The sequence below is a fragment of a genome, unplaced genomic scaffold (assembly GCF_019419815.1).
Source record: "Pyrus x bretschneideri cultivar Hongxiangsu unplaced genomic scaffold, Pyrus_bretschneideri_v1 Contig17, whole genome shotgun sequence".
NCBI classification, from domain to species: domain Eukaryota; kingdom Viridiplantae; phylum Streptophyta; class Magnoliopsida; order Rosales; family Rosaceae; genus Pyrus; species Pyrus x bretschneideri.
In genome coordinates, this window is record NW_025999468.1 from 2,242,007 (window position 1) to 2,259,509 (window position 17,503).

Below are 17,503 nucleotides of genomic sequence, written 5' to 3' on the forward strand. Positions count from 1 at the left end.
TAGTCCTATGTTTTCAAAAGAATAAGAAATAAGAGAGAGAAACAGGAGCAGGGGTTTGTTATTGGAAAGGTGTCAAATTCCTAATCTCTTATCCATCAGTTGTTCCAAACACCGAAATGGAATTTTTATAACCATTCCGTTCTAGGATAGTCCTGGAAATGAACTGAATTCTTATTCCCACTCTAGCATTCCGAGCAACCAAACGAGGCCGTAAGATATAGGTAACAGTTGAAGAACATTCACAAAGCTTGGCACATTATTGAGAGACAGCTCAGACTAACAGTTTGGAGATGATCATTTAGGCCAGCATTATTTATGTCCCACCAAAGAAAAATAATTGGACCACAATTTGATGTGGAAAGAATTGCAGGAAAACATCGTGATCATAATGCTTGCAAACAAAAACAAATCTTCGGCGTAATCTTATGATGTATCAAATCTTTACATAGGATTTGACTACTCGGTTGAAAGAATTCATAAACACGTAATAATTTGACATATCATTGGAGATGCTCGGATAATTCATATACACAACAATACCTCAATTACCTGAGACTAGCATCCAAGACAAAGCCCTGTTGGCTCTGTTGTTTTCAGTGTCTCTTCAAGGTCTGAAGGGATACAAAAACCTGTTGACATGAATATTGTACATCTTTGGCTTCACTTGGCTAAGAGATTCCAACTGCCAATCAATGCTACACCTCTCTATGAAGCTCATTTTCACCAATCATATAGTACCTGAAATCTAGTAGCAAAGCAATTACAGTAGAACTTGACAGCTATTGAAGTAAATCCTTGTTCAGTAGTACCCGACTGCCCCAGTTCACATAATTCCCAGTTGAGATTTTCGTATGATGAATGATCACTTTAACCCTAGGTCCAGTTGATCAACAAGAAATGAAGACTCCTGCTGCAACTCAAAGCTAGGAGGCGTAATTTTCGCACACCTTCATCTCAAAATGTCAATATATGGATTATCATTGATGATGTATATATCCAAAAATCCACATAGTGCCCCAAGGTTCATATCACATGATTTCTCTTATGACTTCAAAAAGCTAGAAACACAAGACACAGTCCTGTCAAGGACCAGCCAAGATAACTATGATGCATCTGAATTGTCGATTTTGTTGTAGCCCCAGGGTTCCTTAAGAATGCTACTCCTCCAGTACATTATACAACATAAAGTTTGGGCCTTTACCCAATTTTCCTTGAAGCTCAAGCAAAGAATGAACTCACTCAAATTTGCCTAAAACCCTCTCATCACCTCCACTGATCAACAAAACCTTGTTCCCTTTCCTTCATATCAGCATACTTGTACAACTTCTCATTGAAAACCACCTGCGGATCTTTCTCAATCAAAACCCTGTCTCGGTCATAAGCATCTTTCAAGAAAACAACCCAGTTCATTTCCGTCCCGGCCAGATAAAACGTTCTGGGCTGCTTCAACAGCATCTGATAAGTATGCTTGGTCAAGCTAAACTCCTCCTTGAACTCCACAACATGGTGTATGGAAGCCCTCTTCTCCAATGTCAAGCTCAAAAACTCATGCAACACTCCCAACCTGTACTTCTCCGCTTCCAGAGTCCAAAGGTCCAATCTTGATCCATCCAAATAAGGCGAAACCAACGGAAGCGAATTCAACATGTTCAATTTCCTCTCATCCTCTATCTCCAGGCACAAATCCTTCCCATGCTTCACTGGAAACCGAAAAGCCCTCTTCACTCTCTCCTCATCCACCATAAACTCCCTCTCCAACGCGCTCACCGCCATCAACGGATCCCAATTCACCAATTCAAGCACTCTCTTCCCATCCTCCTCAACCACAATCCTGAAAAAATTAGGGTATTTCGAAACCCTGTCCCTAAAATCTTCAGGAATTCCGAAAATCGACCTGCAATGGTAGATTTTACTCAAAGGGATACGCTTGTTGGTGGACATCATGAGCAATTTACGAACCTTGTTGACTCGGTCCGATTCCATTGAGTCCATTATGACTCGCTCCTCTTCGAGCAGAGCTTCCATGAGGTCGGTGAATCCGATCCACATTTTGTTGTCATCGTGGCAGTAGGTTTGGAAGATGAGGGGGTGGCGCTGGAGGGATCGGGCGACCTTTCGGCCGCGAGGGAAGCCGAGTTCGCGGTAGAGCTTGCCGGCATCATCGAGGCGGATGACGCGGTGGGGCTGCTTGGAGAGGAAGTCTTTCGATTTGGAGAGGAATCGGAAGTAAGCGTCGCGCTCGACAATGTGTTCGAAGTGGGGGATGAGGTTGGGTTGAGTCTGGACGAGCTTGGTTCGGGGGCTTTCGTCCTTCTTGCGGCTTTTTCTGAATTTTTTTGGGGTTTTGGTGATGAGAAAGGAGGTGGAGAACGGTGAGGTTTGGCGGAGAAGGAGGAGAGCGAGGAGGGAGGGCGGCGAGTGGTTAGTGTTTGGGAGGGGAGGTGAGGGTTTAGGGTTTAGGGTTTTGGAAATGAGGAGGCGCCAAAACGCCATGGATGCTTTACCAGCTCAACTGAGAATCCGAGACTTAAATCTTGTGGGCTAAATGCAAATTAGCAACTCCATTGGTTTTCCTAAATCTTCCCTAAAATTTAGAATTTAAATAAACTTAACAAACTTCAATATCGATTTCTCCATAATCCATATTCAACGTATTTTGAATCTAATGAGTTATTTGATTCAATTCATCACCAAACGAGGCCAATAGGTATAACTTAACTTCAAATCTGAAATCTCTCTATAATTTTAAGCATATTAGATTGTATAGATAGAACTCCCAAAATCAAATTGCATTGTACTTTACCAAGTTTTCAATGGAAAATAAGGACGAGATTTATTTTAGGAAGGTGGTCATGATCTTCGGAGAAATTATAGTAAAAATAAATAATATGGGATCTTTTAATTTTTGACACTTGATTGAGAAATATATAGATCTCAAAGTTTTTCGATCAAATATTTGAATTTGAGACTTCTTCCAATATCAAAAAAGAAACACGCCACTAAATGAAGAACTAATGCCATTTGCCACTTCTAAGGGATAAAACACGAAATGTGTTTGTATCAAACACATGTAAATATTGTAGCCAGATTCGTGATTTGTAAGCTTTGAAATGTAATTAAATCTACCATTGAGGCTGAGGGTGCTTGACATAAATGCGTTGACAAGCATGTTTTATACACTATAACAAACTGACTGCATTTGTTTATGCTGTGATGATCTTCACAATCTTAATCATGTGGTTCTGTATAGTAACAACGAGAAATTACATGGAAGATTAAAAATATAATCTACACTCCTCTCTCTCTCTCTCTCTCTCTCTCTCTCTCTCTCACTTTGCTCCGGACCTCAATACCACAAATAATTACATTACCCTATGTCCTATGGCGGCCTTACGACCGGCTCCATAGGCGTCGTATTGTTTCTTTGGTTTCGTCTGTCCTAAAATCTTGGTTCCCTCTCCTTTCAATGGCAGAGCTTTATGATGATTGAGTAAAATAAGTAAATGAATATGAATCGAGTGATATTACCACCGTGTATCTCAGGCTCCCCTTTGGAAACTGCTTTATTAGTTTGCTTGCTTCTTGAAGAAAGGCTTTTGGCAGATGAGGAGCTTTTCACCGCTGTTGCTTTCGATTTCCACCACGCGTGCCTCCCATTTCAGCCCTGTAGCTCTTGCTGATTCGATGAGAGCAGCTTTGTCATGGAATATCACCCAACCCTGTAAACAATCACTAATATCAGAAGAGTTCAAAATACAAACATAACTAAGCAAACAAAAAGCCGTCCTACATAGCAACTGTAAGTGGTCTATTGTGTTTTGGTGGAACTCGAGTTAACTTTGTTGTTAATTTCTATAAACCTTGACGGTATAAGAAACTGTACAAAACAAGACAAAATTGTGTATGCCAGTTGCATCCTTACATGTAAACAGATATATACACATCTATAAGAACTGATGTGCGACTGTCCTAGAAAATCTTAAAAGTTATTCCATTCTTTAGGTTAAAGGCAAACTACCCGTACGGAAAATAAACCATGCATGATTAGAAGACGCACAAAACCAACAGCCATTATTTTCCATGCATGATTAGAAGACGCACAAAACCAACAGCCATTATTTTTTTGCAAGAGATAAAGCCAACCACCATTATCTGTACCACCAAACCAAATAAAACTTTCATTGTTAATCTGAAGTATTATAGCTCCACAGATCCATATATGCAGTTTCTCTACAAATCACCCACAAAACTTACATCTTGTTTAAATTGTAAACCTATGAATAACATTACTGACAAACTTTGCATAGCAATGAATTCAATCTCGAGTGCGAAAAGCCATAGGGAATTGTTATTGGCAATCCGAAATTCTCATTGTGCACTCCAAACTATCTATCTTTAGAAAGAAATATACACATGTGAGGAGAGCACAAGGAGATTTTTGGAGCGCCAACAACAGTTTCGAAATTATATGCTCTCTAATCTTGCATGATAATCAACATCCAGAAATGATGGTGCATGTGACATGTCCGACTAGTTCTTCTGCCTCACCAAAACTATTATGGAATATAAGGACTGGTAAAATAACCGTAGTAGATGAAATGTGATGAGAATTATTTAATATGGGTACCTCTGGACGAAGTAATCGATCAATCTCTGTGAATAGATCAAGAATGGTACATCTGCGCTGATGATCACTTTCAAGGGAAAGAAGTCCTGCTGCATGCACCATATCATAAGTTCTTGGGTATGTTGGAAAGGGTTCACACCTAGAAACAGATAAAAATTCTTGTTAAAACAAAAACCTACAAAGGAACAACGAAGTAGCATTTACAACAAGTACAAATGACGATATGAGTCCAGCTTCCAGACTCCAGAACATGATGTAAAACATGCTGGAGGCAAATCAACTTTTCAACCATGATAATACCACTTTTATGTCAAATTCAATCCACTGGGCTCAGTAATTCAACAGTTACAAATGTCCTCTCACAAACCAATAGTATGATGACATCCCTCAGTATGCACTGCATTTTTATTTTTATTTTTTCCAGATAAGAAGTTACAAAAGGATTTTACTGCTTAATTATTTCCCCCATCAAGAATTTACCCATTAAACCTGTGTAAAGTCAGCATAATACGAAGTGCTAGAAGTCTTTTTTATGAAAGAAAATTCCTGTTTGGTTTTACGCCACTGATTAACAAAAGGGAAGGATCACTAAGCTGCCTACTAAACATCCAGGACAGAAAAATCCCTGGTAAGTAATCTACGTTATATCCTATCCATGTGATAGTAAACTGGTGGGCTCCTTTGAAGAAAGAAAAAAAAAAGAATTCACTGCAACAAGACTTCAGATCGCAAGCAATTCTATCTAAGCCAACATGTGGTCTTTTGCAGATGAAATTTGGTTAAGAGGTTCCAAGTTAAACATCATGCTTAAGAGTAATTGTAAAGAAAAAATGTGAGAAAAAAAAAAAAAGTAGCTTTACCAGTCATGCAGAACACCAACAAATCCCCTGTCTAGGATCAAGGGCAAATAATTGGGTCCATTTGTTGGGACCACATTCATGACCCATGCGGACTTTCCAGCTTCCAATAATGCAGAATTAAAACCACCAAAATGAGCATTCATGTCTAGTACGTTTCTAAGCATATTATAGGGCGGTGAAGGATCTTCATCGCCAGGTCTCTTTGGATGATCTGAAAATATCAATGGTGACAAAAGAGACCAATAATTCCGTACTGCCATTTTCCACATCTCAGCATCCTCAGTGAGTTCTTCTGGATGTAATCCTGCATGAAAATTTCAATACACATGAATTATATGATTTTCACGAAAACAAATTAGGAGACAATAGACTAGTCAGTGGCTGAGCAATGCATTTTTTTTCTCTACAAAATACGCTATATCAAGAACATAACAATTACCATATATGGCAAGTTCACTCTTGTTCGGATTAGCCCTAGAAGGCCAGGTTTTCCTCTCTTCAATAGGAATCCATCTGCGGCTTTGAGTTCCACTAATACAGGCTTGGAGTGGTCGATAATATGGAGATTCAACATCATGACCTTTGCTGCATATAGAGGGACCTGAACCTGGTTTCCTGAAGAAATAAGTCGATTGCACTACATATCAGTTTTGGCTCTTATTCTTGTGCACTAAAAGACCAAACACTTATGATCCCACATTCAAAAGAAAATCCATGTTAGTTTCCTTACCGTGAACTATAACAATTCCTTTTACTAGTCTTTTTCCATACAACTGTTTCATCTTGCTGAGATAACATCTCCCAGCATAGATTTTCTGCAAAATCACGTACGAGGTTCCACCTTTTCTGATTCACTTTGTTACGACGAAATGTCACGGCATTGGTAATAGGTGATGTCCAGACAAAGTATCCACCAGGTTTCAAAACTCTATCAACCTCAATCAAGAGGATCCCATCTGTAGCACATAACATAATTGTACATATGATTAATATACGGTAAATATGTACCCATCCAGATCAAGAAATTCAGAGTGAATATGAAGGTGCTCAAACTCACAGTCCAGATTCTGAGATTATACAAGCAAAGGTTTGTGCATCACATCAACTTGTTTCTGTTACTGAAGACTTTTCTCCTATTAGTATATTAATGGTTGAATGTGATGTTTTCAGCAATCCCACTTCTCAACAAAATTGCAAAATCCAAAAACTTTATGTCTAATTATATTTCTGAAAACTCTTTAATACAGAAAGAATTCTATTACAGAAAACAACAACATAATGCAGACTGAACATTTAAAATATATGCACTTCATGGAGTACAATTAGAAGCAGTAGGTTATTAGTGTTGGTTAAAACGTACGGTATATGCAGGCACAGAAAGAAAACACTTGTTAAAGAGGATGAGCATTACCTTGTTGGTCCCAATCAATGCCACATCGTGCACAATGCAACATATCAAAAGAGAGAGATGGATAAGGCAACTGTTTCAAAATAAAAGAACCAATCATTGCAGGAAGACCCCTTTCAAGAGTCAGCTGAACTTGGCTTCCTGAAGCCTCATAGTTTGCAATGCACATAGTTAGGATCTGACTGGAAAAGAGATGTGCTCCGAAACTACCATAACCACATCCTATATCCAAGATGGTTCTCACCTGCAGAATTAATGTTGACAGTTTCATTCACCAATTCAAACATAAAAGCAGAGATTTAAATTCAGTGCAACCACCACACATCTTGACAATATGTACATAGACACAAGCGTCTGCAGACCATAGTCCATATGGCACATAACTGTGTTGCAGTGCATCCCAGAGAAAATACACTACAAGTGATCACAATATAACAACAGTATGCTCTATTTGTCTTTGACATAATCAGATCCATATATAAGATTTTCTGTAACGATCAATCATGAATCAGAAACCAATGGATATGACATGTACCCTTCTAGGTGGTACGTATGGGTTCATATGAACACGTATAATGGAACCAAAGCTAAAAAGGCAACTTGGTAGGATACCCCAAGGAGTTATAAAGTATTTGCAGTCTCTTTTGGAGTTAGCAATGTTAAACGTAAACACACTTGAAACAGTTTGAACTGGTTATTACCTGAGCTGCAATTTTCATGCCAATGGTGATGTTTGACTAACCCACATGTAAATTCCAACTACCACATAAAAAAACGATGCTGATTCATTTTGTAAACTGAATATTCTGGACCGGGCGTTAGGCTAGGACCCCTTCTTGTTCAATATGATTAACATCATTAAAATAAAGATGTTAACCGCTTGGCCTAAATTCTACATAATATTCCTAACCCCTTCTTGTTTAATATGATTATGTGCATTAAAATAAAGCTGTTAACTGGCTTAACTAAACTTCTACCTAAATATAAGTGAAATAAACTACACGAAGGGAATCAATCAAGAGAAAGGAACAGGATAACAAATGATTCCATTGTTATGTGGGGTCGGCTCCAACAACTAATACACAAAAATTCCAATCCACTTACCCCAGCTTGTATGAAATTGGATTCATTTCTCAGTCCTATCATTTCTGCAATTTGGTGTGAGTAGTCTTCAACACCATCAAACATCAAGGAGGCTGAACGGAATGAAATTTGCTCTTCTTCCAACATCATCATCCTGTAAGCATACGGAAACTCAAAATTAATGCAAGACCAGGACAGGTTAATAGAATTAGAGCAAAGTTCGCTTACAAGACAAATCCCAGCTCACCTCTTCGTCAAGCTTCCAGAAGAAAGTACCTCCTGCGCTGTTATTTTCACATTCCCCACCCAGATGACATCTCTACCAGTAGGCCACCTAAGAGGAATCTTATAATTCACAGGTGGAAGAACTAAACAATTTTGCCTCATCCCATTCTCACAATGCCGGTCATACTCGTTGCCATCAGCAAGACCTAAGGCAAGATTCTCCGAAACATTGAAGCATGGAACATTATTTTCGTTCTCCTGAGGACAAAACTCCAAGTCTCTCAACCTTGAAGAACCAAGAGAAAGCTCTCCGATATGCCACAGGTCAGAAACAAGTTGCTGTTGGAGTCGCCGGTATCCATGGTATATGTGACCTCTTGAAGTTGTTGAGATGGAGAGTGTCCACCAAAAGGATCCGGTAAGAGCTAGAATAACAATCAAAACTAAACTTAACTTCAACAGTAGCAGTGCTAACTTGTGCCGACTTCTGGGAGTACCAGCCATGAAGGGATCAGATGTAAAGCCATTTTCGGTATTTCCATGTTTGGAAGGAGAATTGTCCGGAAAAAGTACTCGAATGGGAAATTTAAATGCCAAACTATTGTTATCCGAAGAAGCTCTTCTGTCCAAATCTTCTTTATCTGTTTTATCTTTCATTTGGGAGTTAAAAAAATCATTGCTACTGCCAGATATCCGCGGCCCAGACGGACCTCGATGCAGAGGTCTAACCATTCTTTGATTTCAATCGATGCAGACCGCGGAACAAGAGTCTGTTAAAAGAATAGATAAAATTAAAAATCATACACAACCAAAAGACATCCAGGAAAGCTCAAACAAGAGAAAAACAAGCTGAAAGGTGAAAAAAAAGACAGAAACCCACAACTTTTCTTCACTTAAATCCTAAGAAAATTGCATAATTCATCATTCAAAAAAGCTTTATTTTTCTGGTGAGGTCATAACTTCATCAAATAAGCTTAAAAAAAAGGAATGAATCAAAAGTATTCCCTGAGAAGTATGATCATTCCCTCACTAGATCCATTAACCAAGCTGCAAGACAGACCCCGTAAACGCTTCGATAGATTAAAGAGAAAAGGAAATCACTTTAACCAAGAATCAATTGGGAAGAATAAACCCAGAACAAAAAAAAAAAAAAAAAAAAAAAAAAGGAAGACAGAACAATTAAGATTTGCAGAAATTAAGAGGCAGAAAGCAGATGCATTTACACATAAACTAAAGATTTGGATCACTTCCCACACCCAAAAAAACCAAAAAATTAAATCACTTTCAACTACCCAAATGAACTAATAGCAAAAGGGCACGCATATTTATACTCAAATTTCAGTGTGTGAAAAAAAAGACCCAGAAGGACAAAGCGAGCAAAACCCATTTGAGATCAATCCACCGATAGCAAAAACGGTGGTTACCCATTGTGCAGAAGGAGCCAAATGTAGCAAAAGTGAAAGAAGTAGTTGCAGAAAAAACAGTACCTTTTTAATTAGGGAAAGAGCAGAGGGCAATGGATAAAGAGAAAGAAACAGAAAAGAAGAGCCAAGAAATTGTTGGAAGGAAATCAGTATGAGTCCATGGACTCGCTCGGTCTGTTTATTGCCACAAACACTTGTGCTGCTCTGACTCCGATTTCATCCCTCACTTGGGTCGGTCTCTCCCTCTTCGCTGAAATGCTTAGCTGACAGAAAAAGAGGAGAGTGGAGAGAGAGTAGAGAGAGAGGGAGGGAGAGGATTTTATACCGATCCAATCACGACAGAGCTCGTGAAAACTGAATACTATGTAACATGAAAGAGAAAATACAGAACTATAGAGAGAGTATAAATATATATATAAATATTGATTGTATATAGTTAAGAAATTGTTTTAATATATGCAGAAAGAACACGCTATGTGTTACCATGCAGGAGAGGTAGTGCACCGCCTGCTGTAAATTCTTAATTCACACTTTTTCGGAGTCACAAATGTGATATCAAATGCCCCAAATTCTTCCCAATTTGGCATTCAAATTATTTTGGTCGCCAGTAGAGCCACATGGTCTTCCACGAAGGAGACCTCCTTCCGACTAGTTTTGATCTATATGAGTTGGTATCACTACTCACTAGTCTTTATCTCACGACTATAGAGATGTTTGGTGAATTTGGTATTCTGAAATTTCAACGTTTTTTTTTTTTGTTTTTTGTACAAGTGAAATTTCGAGAAAGAAAATTCGTTATAAGATTTCAAAAACCTTGTGAATGTTGTTAATTACTTATTAAGCGTACCCCTAATGAGTTTTCAGTATATAATATCCCCTCAATTAACTATGTTTATGTTATTTGAACTTTTTGACGAGATAGTCGTTTGTTTTCTTAAATAGACGGTCTTCTTTTGCCGTCACAAAGAATGTCTCGTTGCTTTATTATCACCTTATAACAACTTTAATGTAAAGATGTGAAATTGAGGATGTAAACAGACATTTTACAACTCCAGTGACATCTTTATTAGGATATTTCAAGAAGTAAAATTGGTTTGCTGTGAGTGTGAAAATGTAATGTTAAAGTATATTTTCATTTTGAAAAGCAAAAATTCATGTCTACTATACAATTTAAAATTTGGCTGCAATACTTATATGTATTTAATATATTTAACTTCATTTAATATAGTAAAAGAACAATTTAAAACAGAATCCGATTTGAGTTAACTTTTAAATCATTGAACCATTTTTAAATATAATTTAACATACTGAATCTTGGTAAAAACCTGTTATTTTAAACCAAAAACTCGTATTTTGTGTAATATTAAGGAATGAATCTCTAAACCTATAAAAAAAATTTAAAATTTAAAAAATTAAAAAAAAAACTAGATTTAATCCTTAAATAAGATGAAATTTAGATTAATTCTCGATACAAGATAAAAAAATTAAGTTTAGTCCATTGGTTCTATTTAAATGCCAACATTAATAATTCATGTGATTTTTATTTTTGGTAATTTCATGATTTTTCTTTTTCTAAGTTTATACTAATTCATTATAATATTTCAGTACAAATATTTAAGTATTAACTCATTATAAATATATTTCAGTGCAAATATTTAGGTACTCAAATTCACTATAATACAATTAGGTACAGACATTTCGATTCATTATATTATAATTCAATACAAATATTAAGGTACAAAGATTTTGGTACAAACATAGTTCGGTACAAACATTGAGGTACACTAATTCATTATAATATGTTTTGGTATAGAGATTTCGGTATAAAAAGTCAATTTAACATATTTCGATACAGTCATTTTCGTACACTTATATGTTTTCTTATCTGTCACTAATGTCTTTCAATGTTTTATCATTTAAGTTTATTTATAATTAGAAGAACTAAAATGTGCATATTACTAGAATCAAAACTTTTATAATGTGGAGATATTAAATAAAAATACACATTAAATAACAAAAAAAAAAAAAGAATATGAATTTTAATAGAAATACACTTCAAGGGATTAAAATCAATATGTAATCTAACAAGTTTTTCTTTTTTTTTAATTTCAATTTTTTTTTTTTAAGGACTAATGTTCAAAAACTCTTACAAAAATTCTCTCCCTTATATTACTTTAACCCTTATCTGCAATAAGGGGTGGGAGAGTAAGCTAAACCTCACAATGAGCTAGCAATAATATGACTTAACTTAGCCTTTGTTGAAAATTGAACTTAAAACCTCTCACTTATAAGTTATAAGTGACGAAGAATATCACTACATCGTAATACTAAATCCCCTTTTACTTGGAAACTAAAACCTTTTTTTTTTCTTTATAACAAGAAAAATTCTCTTTAAAGGTATGAGAGAATGGGCTTTCTGGGATGAGCCCCACTCAATCTTCCAAAGAATTAAATTTAAACCTATGATTGAAAAAAGCAACTGGGGAATTCAGTTGCTGACTTCCTTTGTGTCTGTGTGTCTATCTATGTGCAAAGGTAGATCTGGGGAGGATACATTGTTTTTATGGATCTACCAAAATATAAACTTTGACTTGCGGCTTATTTGCCGGACACTTAGGCTTGGTTACCCATTCTATATTTTTGTACTAAACAATCTTATAATTTACCCTCCCCACTCTGCACTTGCATCACTTCTCACTACCTCCCACTCCGCTTTAACAATTCAAAACCAAAGAAATACTTCAATAGCACGCTTTAAAAAGGCAGCTAGTATATTGAGGATTACGGATTTTATACAATCATGCATTTACGGTCAGATATTTACATGCAATTGGTGATAAGACAAATACGTATATTACCTTAGTCATAATTTCTGAAATTTTTATAAAGGGAACAAAAAGCAAATATCACATGTGTTTGTTTGTACAGTGAAAATGCTTTTGGTTTGTGGGGTTAAAAACTGGCACAGTTGAGGACAGATTTTCAAATGTAATTCATGCAAAGCTAAAAGACAGATAATGCTTTAAGATAAGATTTACTAGCTAGGAAGAATCACATTCACAACAGTAAAAAATGTCACACTTTTTATTTTTAAAGTTTTCACATGTTTTTTTAATTTTTTTTTAATTTATTATTCAATTGAATGAATTAAATAGAAGTATGTGAAAAACTAAAAAGAGTATATGTTTATCTTTTAAATAGATAAATAAAAATAAGTTTAGCCAAGTTGGATACATTAATGTATTCAATTATATGCATTCAAGTTCAAATCTTTTTCTTCGTAGTTTAAATAAATTTAACATAATTATATTATTGTGTTTGTAGACACAGAGTAAACTGATAATATACATACCAAAATAAATAAATTCATAGTAAAGTTGGAGAAAATAAACAAATAAATAAGTGAGCCCTTTTTTTTTTTTGAGTAAAAATAATTTACACTAAGGAGAGAAAGAATTCGTATAAATCACACAATAGACAACCTAATTTAATATCGAAGTCACCATCCACGAGATCCATGAGATTTGAACTTAACACTTTTCACTTACAAGTGAAAAAAAAATATTACCAAAATGTAGTATTGAATAACAAGTGGGAGAGAAGAGAATAAAACAAAAAGTTAAGCCAAATTAACATCTTATATTTTTTTTTTTTATAAAGATAATAAAACAAAAAGTAATATGTAAGAGAAGAGAAGAAAAGAGGATAAAAATAGGAAGGGAGAGAATCTTATTCCTAACACGTGAGCCCTTGTTTGACGTGGTAATGATACACTTTGGGTCAGAGAATCAGCTAAAAGGGAAATCCCCTGTCCTACAGAAATGGAGCGATATTTCTCTTCCTCAACATTTCACTACGCTGACGTGGCATCCGGCAATTGGTTTAACCATGCACATTACCACACTGGATTGGAAGCCCTGAAATAAATTATACCATAGAACTGGACTTTTTTAATGGATTTTTTCTTAAAAAATTATTGAAGGGCTGACGGGGGACACATGCAAATTTTCATAAGATAAAGGGAGAAAAGCACAGGGAGTGAGGAGGAAAAGGGATCCGTTTCCACCTAATTCATTTAGTTTTGGATCAGGATTATTGAAATTTCAATAGCTCGGTTCTTAAATTAGATGAATTAGGTAGAAAGTGATCCGAAGAAAATCAGTGGGACCTCGTTGCCGTTATCTGTGTCGGTGGGACTGGAGTGGTGAGGTGGCGGGTGGAGGTGGATTGGTGAGATGCATGTGTGTCGCAGAGGATTGCAGCCTGGAGTCACAAGGGTGAGCGGGAGTTGTCCGGTAGTGGCGGTGGCGGTGGAGCGTAGACACGGGAGTTGAATAGGGTGGCTACTGGCTAGCCACGAGGCAAGCTGTTAAAAACGAAGGCTGAGGTGAGGTGAGGCCAGAAAAACAAAAAACAGTAAATGGAAAACTTCATTATTTCTGAGTCTGAGTGTGAGGGAGGGCGCGTTTCTCCTCCTTTTTTTGTCACGGATTGAGTTATTTACCTGCGTCATCATCCTACCCATAACGGACTAGGGTTTTTGGAGTTATTAGTGGGAGGCTATCCATTCCATTGTTAGGGCATATCACAAACCTCTTTAAGAATTTGTTATGGAGAGAGTCTTAAACCTCTTTAAGAATTTGTTACAGAGAGAGTCTTAGTCTAATTTTTTGGCTTATTAATTTGATTGTATGGTAGTAGGATTTAGTTTGTAATGTTTCTTTATTTTCAAAGAACAAAATTAAATAACTAAGATGTATTGACATGACGAAATTCTAGTTTTTACTAAGACAGTCGTGTAGTTTGGATCAGTGAATGGAGAACAAGTTACATGACATAGGTATATCGGCAAGTGGTGTCCCATGCTAATAAAACTATGACACATGTGGAAAAAAAAAACAATTATACATGTATTTATTTATTGATACGAGACTTTACTAATATGTACTCGTGTTATGTAAGTCATTTTTTTTGCAAATGGAAACGATTTTGGATTGAAACAGATTAATTCACTTTGGTTCATCATTTATACAATGTTCTTTCCATAGTGCTTTGTTTTTTTGCTAAATGACTGAAACAATTGCTTATGGCATCTTCATCAACTCAATTTTATTTGTACATATATTTATCGAAAGGTGACACAGGTTGCTAATTGGTCAATGATCTTGGTATTTGCAATTTCTGCCCAAAGACGAGATTTGTCTTTTTGTTCTACCTATCGATTTTCTTTCGGATAACGGGTTGTTACCTCACACGCGATCATAAACTGTTACCTAATCTTTTTCTATTTTTATCCAAAAAAATAAAAAATGGACATGTTGAAACATCTTTTGAGTTTTCTTTTGACACTCATTCTTGCAAAAAAAATTATGAAACAAAATTATATCTAGCCTTTTGATTGCCATTCATTTAATTTTTTTTTTCCTTTTTTTGGTTTAAAATTTTTAACATTGAGAGCTTCTTTGATAAGAAATTACAACTACACAAGTTTTGGGAGGGCCTCGCTAGACTTGCTGAAAGTGGTTTTGCTTCAAAAAACACTTGAAGTGTTTCATGTAAGAAGCATTAGTTGTGTGTTTCTTGTAAGTACTTTTCTAAGATTTACTTATATTTTTACTAAGGATTGGCTCTAAAAACACTTTCACCAAAAACATTTTTCGTTATTTTAAAAACACTTTTAAACAAAATGATATTATTACTTACCACTACTAATGTTACAAATAATTTAGTTTGTGTTAGAAAAAACATTATTTTTTTTTATGGTTTGATATTGACAATGTAGACTATGATAGCTTAGGGCCAAGTGGATGCGTCGTGTTTAAATTCCATTTGATGGAGTTAGGTTAGGTTATCAACTTTTCATCTATTAAGTATCTCTTCAAAGTTACATCGAGGCATCAACATTATAACTTTGTCTTTTATGCTACTTTTAACGTTGTAGGTTGTAACGGTGTTAGAATTATAAGTTGGGAATCGTTCATATGATATGTGTATGGCATATAATTTGGGCATGCACTTGAAGTAGCGTAAGAGAAAGAGCAAAAGGGGATATATCCAATTCTAGTTCTAGGTCGATAGTCATGAAACTAAAAAACATTGTGTAGTTACTACTGGATATCTACATAGTTCGTTGTACTGATGTTATTAAATTCCAACAAGATACAACGAACTATGCACTAGTCACTGTGAGTTCAGCTCGATCGGTATCATCAATTTGTACTTCTTTATTGTATTTATTTTTTGGTTGACAAATGCAACCAGCACCAGTCCATTCTCGAACCCTACATATCCATACATTTAGCATTATGGATGTCATGATTCAGTAATTATGATGCAATTGAAAAAAAAAAGATAAAAAAAAAATTTAAAAATCGAGAAAGTAGGACGATAATATAAGCTGGCCATTTCCCACCTTCCTCGATCCTCAATCCTCATCCTGAATTCTCATGGCATGGCAGAAATATTGGGACCCTTGTCGTCCCATGCATGTAAAATTTTCAGAGCTGATGAGACTGAGAGCACCATATGCATGCTTGCCCTATATAATGCCTCCGTACCAAAATCTCAACAGTTTCACCCTACAATGTGGTCACCATTGATGAGGAAACTTATACAAGGCTGCGGCCTGCCAAGGTGGGGTGGGTGGGTTGTTCTGTTGCCACTAAACTTGCTCATGAGTAGAGTTCTTACTATTATTTTTTGACAAATTTTTTTATTGTCATGCTTTATTTATTGAATTTCTGATATGGTAAAGATTGGATACTACTTACATGAGAAAATTTTCTCTTTAAAAAAAGATTACCATTTGACTAAGAGTTAATCTCTTAGAGCACTTTCATCCTTCCTTCCTTTTCTCTTTGGAAAATGAAAGTTTTTGTCTTAATTTTTCTATAAACAATAAGAGGAGAAGTCAATATTGAAACTTTTCATCGGTTAGATAGATATTGACAAATTTTTAGAATCGGTCCATCAACTCACAATGAATTAGTATTGATATTATTCACAACTTTATTAATGTACAATCCAATATGTATGGGATTTTACACAAAAAATCTCGATGAAATTAGTAGCAATAGGATTCAATATAAGTTGTGTATATGATTCGGTCAGGTTCCGATGTAGGAATTTTACATTCTTCAACACCCCTTCTCATATGGAACTAGTCTTTAGTGGGGTGGGCTACACGTGAAACCAACTTCATATCGATCATAACCATTTTAAATATAATTTAGGTTTGAGGATTTGATTCGAGTTTGTAATTGAGATTCATATTTTAATTCGTGGTCTCAATTTGAGGCTCTATTTGAATTTTTTCAATTCATAGTCCCAATTTGAGTTCAATATGGCTCATATAGTATGGAAGGTGTTTTCCATTTTGCTCTTCCTCCAAAACAAGAGGAATGCTTAGCTCCTCAAAAGATGAGGGAAATTCCTCTTCAAAACACTTCATGGTCAATTAAAGAACTTTTGTGTTTATTATAAAAAGCATGCATATTATAAATCATTATGTATTATATCATTTTAGCATAAAATTAATTAAACTAAGATTGTTTAGTCAATTAACTGTAGTAAATAAATAGTTCGTAATACTTTTAAGAATTCCAAATTTCCAACCAACTACTTTTATACAATTTGATGGTTAAAGGATCTCATATTTTCATTGATTTTTTTTACAGAAATAATCTTAACATAATAATATAATATTTAAGGTTATGATCATAAGCAAAAGCTTCTATAAATCGGCTGTTGAGAATTTCTCCTCATCTTTAAGGAGCCAATTGAACTCCCAAAACAATGCAATCAATAGAAGACATGTCACTCTACCACTGCTGATAATGAAAGAGACACATTGATTGTGTAATGCTAAAATGGGACA

The 17,503-nt window shown here is 35.5% G+C and overlaps 2 protein-coding genes across 3 annotated transcripts; both read right to left on the bottom strand.

Annotated features, from left to right (window-relative positions):
* Positions 1 to 364: 364 nt before the first annotated feature.
* LOC103927164 (protein WHAT'S THIS FACTOR 1 homolog, chloroplastic-like) lies at positions 365 to 2,671 on the bottom strand. The gene has a single exon (XM_009336057.3). The coding sequence runs from the start codon at positions 2,491 to 2,493 to the stop codon at positions 1,264 to 1,266; it is 1,230 nt and encodes a 409-aa protein (XP_009334332.2). The 5' UTR covers positions 2,494 to 2,671; the 3' UTR covers positions 365 to 1,263.
* A 464-nt stretch (positions 2,672 to 3,135) lies between these two features.
* Positions 3,136 to 10,249, bottom strand: LOC103927171 (probable pectin methyltransferase QUA2). 2 transcript variants are annotated; one of them, XM_009336066.3, is made up of 9 exons: positions 10,111 to 10,249; positions 8,226 to 8,973; positions 8,000 to 8,132; positions 6,899 to 7,139; positions 6,218 to 6,443; positions 5,927 to 6,102; positions 5,488 to 5,791; positions 4,628 to 4,766; positions 3,136 to 3,719 (listed from the first exon to the last, which is right to left on the bottom strand). In XM_009336066.3, exons 2-9 carry the CDS (start codon positions 8,933 to 8,935, stop codon positions 3,567 to 3,569), a joined length of 2,082 nt encoding a protein of 693 aa, XP_009334341.2. In that variant the 5' UTR covers positions 8,936 to 8,973; positions 10,111 to 10,249; the 3' UTR covers positions 3,136 to 3,566. The 2 variants fall into 2 exon arrangements, with proteins under 2 accessions (XP_009334341.2, XP_009334340.2); XM_009336065.3 differs by lacking the exon at positions 10,111 to 10,249 and adding an exon at positions 9,691 to 9,880.
* Positions 10,250 to 17,503: the final 7,254 nt, after the last annotated feature.